Source organism: Solea senegalensis, linkage group LG19 (assembly GCF_019176455.1).
Source record: "Solea senegalensis isolate Sse05_10M linkage group LG19, IFAPA_SoseM_1, whole genome shotgun sequence".
NCBI classification, from domain to species: Eukaryota; Metazoa; Chordata; class Actinopteri; order Pleuronectiformes; family Soleidae; genus Solea; species Solea senegalensis.
Window position 1 is genome coordinate 760,011 of NC_058038.1, and position 11,446 is coordinate 771,456.

Here is an 11,446-nt window from a genome sequence, read left to right on the forward strand (position 1 = left end):
GCTTCTTCGAATTCAGCTCAACTATCTTAACGCCTCGGTGACCCTGTTTATAGGAGCATTTCTGTGTTTGCATGCTTAATGTGAATATGCAAATGCATTTGTGCAGTATATGGGTCCACGTATGTTTCTGTGCCTGCGGGCATCATATAAATAGTTGTGTTAGTGCATGATGCAGCAGCTGGGGAATACATCCAGCTGTAAACAGAACAGAGTGCTCCCTCTCTCTCCTGCTCCTCTCTCTCCCCTCCCTCCCTCTCCGTCTATCCATCTTTCTATCTGTCCTCCTGACTGCAGTCTGCATACAGTGCCACACTACAACTGCTGCTGCTGCTGTGATACAAGCCAGTGGGAGGATCAGCTTCTTCTGTTTTTCCTCAAAAAAAAAGGGAAGAAAAAAATGACGAGACGTCTTCCTGAAGCTGCTGCAGCAGAGGTGGACTTGGCTTCCAATCTCCTGCATTGCATAATATTTCCCCTCTGTTCAGACAGATAAGATAGACAAAAAGAAGGAGCTCTGGACAACAAGGATTCGGGGACCGAAGATACAGAGAAGAGGACAGAAAAGAGCCATAGTAGAGTGAGGGGGTGTGGATGATATCAGATCAAAAACAGAGGAGGAGAGATTGAATGGCAGAGGGGGGTGTGAGACAGATGAAACAGAAGATAGAGTGAGTCACACCGCAGTAGAATGAGTGTTCGAGAGAAATACAGAGCCAAGAAGCATTTAAGCTACCACCCTTTTGCACAGCACTCAGGATCCATCGCTTTCTGAAGAGGAAAGAAGAGGAAGCCACCGTGGAGGCGCGAAGGAGAAGAAGAAGGGGGGCTGAGGAGGAGGAAGCCAGAGGTTCTACACACAAGATGGCTGCTGTGTCCTCTGCCTCTGACACTGGTAAGTCGGTCCTGATTCTTTGCAACACAACTTGCCACATGTTCCCCATCACCCCTCACACTCCCTCACAGCATCCAGGCTTAACTTTGACAGCCACGTCATGTTTGCAGCACAGAGTGAAGAACTGTTGCTCAAGACAACTTCCTGCTTTTAGCCACTCATGGAAAGTGTCAGCAGCAATGAGTAGCTTCCCACTGCATCCGCCTCTCGTGTCATCCTCGTAGAGATCATGATTGTGTTTGATCAAAGCATTTGTGAGTTTACCTATAAATGAGGCAGGCTAGGAGTGAGGTTTACTGGCAAAAAAAGAGGACGAGGTCAAGAAGGAAAGAAAGGAGCCGAGATAAGAAGAGGACAAATTACTGGAGTGAGGACAGAAAAGAGGCCAGGAGACTACACGTGTATTTCTGTGGAGATAGTGCAGACAAGTCTTCAACTCCAAATCCCTTTGGGGATATAAAACCTAAATAAATAACGATCATTCCGTCTGAGGTCCAAGTGATGTATGCTGCAAATAGAACTGTGGAAAAAAACTACAGTCTACAAATTGCCCTCATAGAGAGCCTTAGTTAAATTTGTCTCTTCAACAGGTGACCCCAGGGGCCGCCAACCCCCTGAACGCAGACTGCTGATCTTGGGGGGCCCACAGTGTGGCAAGACCTCCACCGTCAACACCATCTTGGGGGACGAGGTCTTTGACGCAGGAACAGAGACAACTCACAGCAATGTGGGCCACACAGAGATGTACGGCCGACGTGTCACTGTGGTTGACACCCCTCCATGGACCATCCCAGCTGACCCGGAGGACGATGCAGAAGAAAACAACGACAATGCTGGCGCTGAGTCGGACTCTCCGCCTCGCGCTCCACCAAGCCTGGACAGTGAGGGGCCGTGTATGGGGGCCATTCTGTGCCCGCCTGGTCCCCACGTGATACTGCTGGTGGTCTCTGTCACCCAGCCCTTCACTGACACCCACAGGAGGGCTGCAGACGAGCAACTAGGGGCCCTGGGTGGAGGGACCTGGAGGTACTCCATGGTGCTCTTTACTGGGGTGGACAAGCTACCCAAAGGTGTCTTCATTGAGGAGCACATATCAAACACTGGAGAGGCCCTGCAGTGGTTGGTGGAGAGATGTGGAAGCAGGTAGGATATCTGTTCTTTACTAAAGCCTGGGGCCACTTATCTTCATTAGGGTTGTGAGGAGAGCTGGAGCTAATGCTAGCCACACTCACATTTACACATGATGGTCAACATACACATGGGAGGAGAACATGCAAACTCCACCCAGAAAGGCCTTCTGGAGAACTGGGATTTGAATCTGTACAACCAGAACATTCCCAAAACTACTCCAAATCAGCCCTAACATACCTAAGAGGATATCATCCTTCTTAGTTTGCAACTTCTTAAGCTTCCACTAAACTTGAAACCCACATAGTTTGTCCATACTGGCCCTTGATAAAAAATACTTCCAAAAAGGCTATGAAAACCCGACATCTGTTTAATGTAAAGCAATTATACACTTAGGCCAAAATGTTTATGGGTAGGAAATGTGGTCTCTGCCAGTAAATCCTCCTAAATGACCTTTAATCTTCACATATATATTCAGTATACCTTTGAAGCCATTGTTGCTGCTCAGCATGACACAGCATGACACTGTTGATGGTCTTGTGATGTGTAAACTGAAACACACTTACAGAACTGATGCAGTGCTCTTTTAAAACGGTGTTTTGCTACGTGCACAGGTACCATGCCTTTGATAACACTCGCAAAGAGACAGAGGATAACACGCAGGTGCCTGAGTTGATGGAAAAGGTGGAGGAGATGATCACCGACAACCAAGGTTCGTTCGTGACACACTGAACGAACAGAAATTATGCAGAGGGTCATTTCTTCAGTTTCAATCTTACAATGATTGCATTATTAATAAATTCATCCATTGTGCCTTAGAACTGACGGGAATATTTAATGGTTGCTGTTGTTGTGCAGGCTGGTACTTTGAGGTGAATGAGCTGATTCTACTGGAGGAGGAGCAGGCGAGGAGAGCACTGGAGGAGGAGAGGATGAGGATGGAGGAGCACGCCAGACAGAGGGAGCAGATGATCGGAGGACCTCCCAGAGGTGTGTGTCTTTCACTTGTATTTGTTACCACTTTGTCAGTCCTCATCGAGACCAAAACTGGGTCCTAATGAGGCAGAAATCTAATCCAATCAAATCTCTGAGCATCTGGTTAAGGTTGTTTGAATTGTGGTTAGGTTAAGGCGCAGGTTATGGTTAAGGTTAGGGACAATGATTTGTTTACGTGTGTGTGTGTGTGCACCTTTGTGAGGTCCAAAAACTGCACAAACCTATCTATTGTCAATTCAATTAAATTTGTATATTTGTATGCCAAATTAATCCTCCTTTGTGAGGACATTTTGACCTTGTTGGACATTTTGTCTGTGCCCACAACTTTAAATGGCTTTTTCAAGGTTAAGACCTGGTTTTAGGCTTAGAATTGGGTTTAGGTTAGGGTTAAGGTAAGGGTTAAAGTTAGGTACTTAGTTGTGATGGTTAAGATGAGGGTATGGGGCTAGGAATTGCATTATGTCTATGATGTGTCCTCTCTGAGATATAAAAACATGTATAAAAAGCAAGACTGTGTGTGTGTGTGTGGCAAGATGAGAGGTGTTCCAGGAAAACTGCTTACTCATTTCTCATTACTGTTGAATCAATAATGTTTTTTTCTACTTCCCTCTCTGTAACATTCCGTTCCTAAATCTCTCCCTTTCTGAATGTGTCTCAAGAGTTAAGGTTGCTGTTGTTGGGTTGGAAGGGTGTTGGAAAGAGCTCAGTGGGGAACTCCATCCTGGGCCGCCGGTACTTTGAGTCGGGCCAGGAGACTGATCTGTGCCTCAGGAGGCAAGCGCTGGTGTCAGGCCGCCGGGTCACCATCGTGGACACCCCAGGGTGGGACTGGTTCTCGGTGAGGCGAACGCCAAAGCGCATCCGCCAGGAGTCCCAGCGGGGAGCTGCCCTGCTACGTCCTGGCCCCCACACGCTGCTGCTGGTCCTCCCGGTCGTGTCATCCCTCACGGCCAGAAAGAGGCGAACACTCCTGGCCCACTTAGAGGCTCTGTTTGGTGACGACGCTTGTCTCCACACCATGGTGCTCTTCAGCTGCGGCGATTGGCTGGGTTGCACGCCCATCGAAGAGCACATTCTTCGAGGCGGGCGGGAGCTGCAGAGACTACTTGAATACTGTGGGAACTATTACCACGTCCTGGACAGTAAGACCCCCGGCAAAGACAGGAGTGTGTCAGTCCTCCTGGATAAGATAGAGGAGATGATCAGGGAGAACGGTGACAAGGCCTTCCTCCCCATACAGGTTGAGTGGTGTAAGTCAAACTGTTTTTTATTCTCATGCATATCTTTGCCAGATCCATTGTTTCGTAGTGATTTCTGTCTTGTGTTGCAGTTGAAATGCGTCTGTGTCTGTAAGTGAGAACTGCACAGCGTCCACTTGTCTAATAAATCTGTATTGCTTTTGACAGTGAGTGAGGAGAGCTCTTACTCCTCTGACAACACCGAGCCGGAGGATGACTGTCGAGGATGCCAGCTGCAGTGATACAATCACACTAAAAGGAAAGCGGTCCAGACTCTGTATCAGAGTTGTGAGTCTCCGAAAAAGGCCCAAACATCACCTCATGTAACTCTAACCTCATCTCTTTCCACCTCTGTGAAGTTTGCGGGTGAACAAATATGCTTGGAGCAGGCGTCTCGTCATGAGTTGCTCTTTGTTAGGAAGCAAAAAAAGAACTGGACTCGCTGGTCACTGAGCAAAGCTCGACCTGGACTGACAGTCACAACCTCATCTGAGACTAAACGTTTAGAACACCACAGCCTCGCGGAGAGATGTGCTCATCCCTCCTCATGAGCATGCTCATAGAAATCAACCGCTGCTAAAGAGAAGCTGATTCAGCACTACAGAGAAAAGATTTACTCACCATTGTGACTCTGTGTTCGCACTGCACTGATAACATTTGTATAACAAGGTGAAAAGTGTACGAAGATGACGATGACCTGGTAGATTTGGGCTCATGTCTGCAGCAAATGAGTCACTCTTGTCGAATAGAAGATGTTTAAATGATTCACGATCCTAATTTATACTAGAATATGTGCACAGTGTAAAACATTACATTTGGGACGAGGTAAAAGTGAAACGTGATAACTTCCTGATCTCCTCAGAGCCAAATCAAAATATTCCTCGTTAGTAATTGATGAGTTTGGCTCGCAGAGTCTGAAATACGGATTCATGCCAATTGCAGAGCTGCAGATGTGAGTCACATATGAATTAGAATTGAGTTGTTTTTTTTGTCCTGTGAACGTTTGCAGGATCTAAAAGAGACTCAACCTTTGCACTTAGGTTGAAACGGGTTACTTTGACTCTCATGTGCCAAACGCTGAACTGAAGACCGTCAAAAGCAGTAAACATATATATATATATATATATATTTTTACCCCCACCTTTACTGTAGCATTCATGCTCAAAAGGAGCACTAAAATATTGTGGGTCACACTGAGACAATGTGCGCTCTCAGATCCCTGTGGAGTTTGCTTGGGCTGGCTCTGCTTCGCTGTTTGTTGTCATGTATTTATTGACAAGGTAAGATTCAGCAATGTGCCTCAGCATCAAAAGCGTGAGAGTGGGAGTCCGGCCCCCCCGCGGCAGGCCAGTATCCTTTACGCTACTTCAAGCTTTTGCATGCCACAGCAACAATATAACCTCATGAACCATTGGAGCTGGCGTAGGGCTTTTAGAACATTCTTTTCTACATCCTAGACACATCTGTTCCTGTCGGCTGATGTGACATTTTGAAGAAAAAGAAAAAAAAGAAAAGAAAAGAAGAAAAAGGAATAGAATATACACATTTAACCAGCTCTCAGAGGCATGTTAAGTCACCGCATGCAGATCAACGAGTGCCTATAAAAGTTAAAGGCAACCTCACGTGTTACTGCTCTGACTCTCGCTTGAGCAGATCTATGTGAATTTATGGTACAACATAACAACCCTCTACCTTTACAACTGCAAAAAACAAAAAAAAACAAAAAGAAAAAGTGGGGGGGAAAAAAGAGAATTCAAACTTTGGAAGGTACATGTGGTGAAGCGCTGTCAAGAATGGGGACAGTTGCATCTTTCTTTTGTTCGTCAGGCTCCGTGCTCCGGCTAATCTGAAATATAGAGACGAATGGAGCATGAAAGGTGTCAAATCTTAAATATGCTGAAGTGCGGAGCCAGAACGTACAAAAGAAATGTATAGTTGTTGAAATCCTTATGGTCTGGACTGTGTAGTATGTGATCGATACCACTGCCATGCTGTAAAATTAGATTTTATACAGATGCTGTAGCCTTTAAAAGAAAACCCTGACACTGCTTTCTCTGTGCTTTACTGACTCTGTGCTTCATCTCGTGATGTAGGCTGCTGCAGCACTTCTTAGTGTGGCGATACGCATGACTTCCAGTATTCATTCGGAGTCTTAGTCCCGCTCCATCCGTGAACCTGTTGTATACGCGGTTTGTATTTACAGTATAAAATATTAAGTTACATCATAGGCTTTAAGCATTTTGCACTGTGTATCACTTTACTGTAGCCAAAGTGGAGTTAATTCTTGTGTGGTCCTCTGTACATGGTGAGAGTGTCATCAGTACTTTGCTCATCCCCCAGACAACAATAAAGAAAAATATATGGATTCATCGTTGTGGATTTGTCCTTTTTTATTATTATTTTTGCTCTTGTTGCTGGCCTGAGATGCAATCCTGGAGGACACAAATGATATTGTGCAGATGTGCTTTGCAGACTACTGCAGGGACGTAGAAATAAAGCAGTTTTGTCACTAGGGGACACTGTTGCAAGCAAATGTGTCTGAAGGCCACCATGCACTCAGTAAAGCACAGACAGTAAAAACAATGTAAACCTCTGTGTCTTTATCTTCATTACAGCTCTGACAGGTCAGTGTAACAGACTTATTGGGCGTCATGATTTCATTTGAAAAGCACCATTCCACAGTGCTACACATAGCATTTAGAATGTATGTATTGTAATTCGTAGCCGGACGTACTCATGAAATGAAATTGCAGTCACAATCTTTGACCTTGAAAACAAATCAAGGTATAAAGCTTGCTTTTTGCCAGTTTTTATTCGACTTGGCTGTTACATCTGGTGATCATGTATACTGTATGTCACTGTATGTATGCCAATTATAAATGATCTTCTTCCCCTTTTCTCCCTAATACAGTTAAAGCTATACATAATAGATTGTAAATCCACAATAACTACTCATGTTGTCCACGTTTTAAACCGGTTATTGTGTTTTTAAAAAGGAGGATTTTAATGCAACAGCCACAGATATAACACTAAGTGTGTTCTGGAGAAAATGTTTTCCCTCTTACCCACACACCCATAATATAAGTTTGATCGACACTAATCAGCACTCTTTCCTTTCCCCCCACACAATGAAACAGTGAACAGGAGGAGGAAAAACACACGAAAAACATTGTTTTCTAGCCTAAATGACATTTTAACTTCACATGACTGTCACTTGATAGAAAAGTCATGCATTGGCAGCACTCTGCTGGTCAGGCGGGATTCATTAACCTCCTCCCTGTGTGTTTCTGTTTGTATGTTTGTCGTTTGTCTGACAGAGGCTCCACTCACACAGACATCTACAGACCTGTTTACAAACAAACACACTCTGTGTTTAGGGCACATTTATTTACTGAGCAGACTTATAGACTGGTGTGATCAACTGTATTTGTGCTTTTGTATAAATCTGGTGGTATTTCTTTTGGCTATTACAATGTGTATATACTCACCACATTCATTTTACACAATAATCGACTGATTGTGCTATAGCACTGAGTATTGATAATGTGTTTTTATTAAATTTTGGTCACATTTTTTTGATTTATTGGCTTTTTATGTGCCCTTATATTCAATAATAATTCACCTCACGCGTTCATGGGAGTCCCATTGGTCATACTACGCCACTTAGTTGACAAAAATGTGACTTAAATTAAGTCTAGTGACTTTTACAATGAATATTGATTTCTTTTATCGATGCTTAAGGTGATGAGGGCTGTGGTATTGGCTCATGCTATACACACACACACACACACACAGTAAGCATCCAACGTACAGTATATTTGACCTTTTCTGTGCCAGTTATGAGTTCACACTTTAAACTTGTACTACTTATGCAACAATATGTAATTTTACTTCAAGTTTTAATGGATTTTGTGTACTAACTGTCAAGGTTGTGTAGTGCTTAGGCTGATATTACGATCACAAGAAATCCCAATACATTGACTGAAGTCAAAGTCTTTATTAAGAGAATGATAATACAGATGGTTCCTTTACACATAGATAGACATGTTTTAAAATAGTAACAAGACTTGTTGGCAAATGACTGAGGTCCAGAAACGGGGAAATAAAATACATTACAAAGAAAAAGCACACATTAAAATGGAAAATATGCATTTTCCATAAATCTACTCCAAATGTTAAACTACTCTACATTTAATACCAATGTTATATATTTATTTTAAGTCTTCTGACAAACAGTGTTATTGGGTTGTGCATATACGACATGGTGAATAACAGCGCACATGCTTATACTGATACATGTTTTGCATTAGAAGTAAAAATCTGCCACTTCCCATCACACAAACTCTGCTCTGCCATTTTTTGGGTTCGGTTCGAGCGCTTACAGGTCGGGGCCGAGGCCTTTCTTGATACGGGCCAAGCGGACCTCCTCTATGAGCTCTTTGAGATACTCGATCTCCCTGGCCATGGATTCAGCCTTCTCACTCAGCTCCACATTCTTCCTCTCCAGAAGCAAGTGCTCTGTTAGGAGTGCTTCCTGCTCCACCCTCTTCTTCTGCCTGTATCGTGTGGCAGCCGTCTTATTCTGCTCCATCTTCTTCGTTTTCTTGTCTCTTGGTGCTTTTAGGGAGACGCTTCCATCATCGTCGTCGTCGTCGTCGTCGTCGTCATCGTCATCAGAGACCTGATGGGATTTGACACTGGCGGCACTGGGAGAGGGAGGACTGGTTCTGTGTTTTGGATCAGGGTATGGCCTGCTTCTAAATGACCTTTGTGGAGGTTTTACTGGAGGGGTGGCAGTGGAGGAGCAAGCGACTTCTGATGTGGTGGTTACAGTGGTGGTTGTGACTCCTACTTCGTTTTTGGGGGCCAGAACGAAGACGATACGGGTTGGTGAAATGGAAAACACAAGCCTTTGGACCTGCGGGATGACAGTGGCTAATACCGGCTTCACCTCACTTTCTGAGACATCAACCTCACTGCCCAGGTCCAGGGTGTAGACTGGGGAGGAAGGAGGCTCAACCACAGTGTCGGGTGACGACTCAGGGGAAGCAGGTTCAGATTTGATTTCCAGCTCCTCTTGTGGCTCGGGGACACATATAGATGAGGAGGGAGCCTCTTGCACAACGATGAAGGACTCACTGTCATCTACTGTGATGACTGAAGCATCATCACTGACAGTGGGGAGGGGGCTGGGAGGGGCACTGGGGTGAGAAGCAGTGTGAGGACTTGAGGACTCAGGAGGAGAGAGTGTGGGCAAAGGGAGGGAGTCAAGCTCCATTGGGCAATCTAAAGAAGCCAGGAGGTCATCTGCTGAGTTGGGGGACTCCTCAGTTGGACTGCAGGAGCCAATCAGAGATTCTATGTCAATCTCACTCAAATCCATCTTCTCAGTCATCCAGTCAAAGTCACCAAACGCATCCTCTGCAAAAGAAATGAGAATCCAATATTTAGCTATATGTCACTACTGGTTATCTATACTAGGAAATGGTGATGTATATGTCAATGTGATTAACTTGCACAATCATTACCTTTCCTGTGATCCGAGACCATCTGGTTACATCTCAGCTGTTCAGGGTTGCCCAACCAAGGAAAGGAGAGCAGGTCAGACTCATTCCCGTCCTTGTCCCCAGGGTGAAGGACGGCCAGTGGCGAGGAAGGGGGAGAGTAGAAGGGAGGGGGAGATGAGGAAGAAGACAGTGATGAGGAGGCAAGGGGCGACACAGGTGAAGTGTCCCCCTCCAACAAGGTTCCTCCAACTTCGGGACGTTCTTCTTGGTCAGGGTTAAAGAAAAGTGAGCCCATGGTGTCAGCCATGGGAGTGGAAGGCTCCCAGAGAAGGGCCTCCATGTCTTCCAGGCCAAACTGTGAGCTTGTCATCATCATGGTCATAGTGGCTGTTGTTGGTCACAAATGGGGTGTGCAAAGACGCTAGGAGAGCTTCGAATTCTTTTATGCTGTCGAAAGCAGCAGAGCTGAGGGTTTCCAAAAAGGACCTGAGAAATGGTGGGAAAAGAAGAGTGGTGAAAACATGAACAATGACACTGTGGTAAGACATTATAATTAATAAAGCTCATTCATGTATGCTTTTTCACTTTGTGCACACTTTATTTCAGACTCAGGCACAACACTGCCCCCATCCCTGCAGTGCACCTGCTGCACGTCACTTGTCTCCACCCAGTTTCCAGTCTCATGACTGATGACGTCAGTCCTACCCGAAACGAGGTCACAGAGTCCGCCCGCCCCCCTCCCCCAACAGCAGGCCACACCTTTGTTCCCGTTCCGCCATTTTAACACCATTAGAAGAACCATTTCCCGACCGCCACGTTGGCATTCACGACAAATACTGACATTTATCGATCACAGTTGATGAAATGTCGCATTCTAGATACTAGACATCACATATGAGAGCCATTTCAGAAGAAATGGTGCAACATTATACGCTTCTAACATCTTAACGGAAACCCCATCCGTGTATTATTCATAAAATAATCGTTGATACACAACTTCGACGAAATATTAAACCTGAAAATTAATTGTTAACTGTCCGACTACTTCTAGACCGTTGTCAGTATTAAGATCTTTAAAGATCGCGGTAACGTCCGGCCCCTCGGTCACTGTAGAACTGTCAGCTGTCATCGGCGAAATTATTTTTAAAAAATGATACTTACGACATTTTTCTTGATTAGAAGTGACTCAGTGCACTGGCTGGATGCACTGTTTTGTTGGTTGCTGCTGGGTCGCTGCACGTTTACACTGCCATTTCGGCAAAATAGAGCGATGTCTGACAAAGTAGCTTGTGTGTTTGTAGGAAAATGGCGATCGCCGTGAAGCGGTGGTATAATATGGAGCTCAAGCGCGGACCGGAGCGGAGGTATTCTTCCGCGGTACTCACATTATCACTCCGCCTGTGTCTGCTGTCCGCATTCCTTCCTCTCAGAAAATAGTCCGTGTGACTAGACACAGTACTATCTATTGAAACTTTATTGTTCTCGAAATTATTGGTTGATTCTGCTGTTTTATTTATCATAGTATTAAATGGTACTTTAAATACACATTTGAGATACTGTTACATACCGGAAGTAAAACTCAAAAATACAGAGTTTAACATTTATGTATTTTTTATTAAAATATATGTCAAATATATATTATATATATATATATATATATATATATATATATATATATATATACA

The 11,446-nt window shown here is 44.6% G+C and overlaps 2 protein-coding genes across 2 annotated transcripts; one reads left to right on the top strand and one right to left on the bottom strand.

Annotated features, from left to right (window-relative positions):
• Positions 1–96: 96 nt before the first annotated feature.
• Positions 97–6,619, top strand: si:dkey-110g7.8 (GTPase IMAP family member 8). The gene is made up of 6 exons (XM_044051272.1): positions 97–892; positions 1,483–2,035; positions 2,635–2,732; positions 2,879–3,010; positions 3,676–4,266; positions 4,423–6,619. Exons 1-6 carry the CDS (start codon positions 862–864, stop codon positions 4,494–4,496), a joined length of 1,479 nt encoding a protein of 492 aa, XP_043907207.1. The 5' UTR covers positions 97–861; the 3' UTR covers positions 4,497–6,619.
• A 1,617-nt stretch (positions 6,620–8,236) lies between these two features.
• On the bottom strand, positions 8,237–11,118 carry atf4b (activating transcription factor 4b). The gene is made up of 3 exons (XM_044051279.1): positions 10,923–11,118; positions 9,783–10,247; positions 8,237–9,675 (listed from the first exon to the last, which is right to left on the bottom strand). Exons 2-3 carry the CDS (start codon positions 10,141–10,143, stop codon positions 8,633–8,635), a joined length of 1,404 nt encoding a protein of 467 aa, XP_043907214.1. The 5' UTR covers positions 10,144–10,247; positions 10,923–11,118; the 3' UTR covers positions 8,237–8,632.
• Positions 11,119–11,446: the final 328 nt, after the last annotated feature.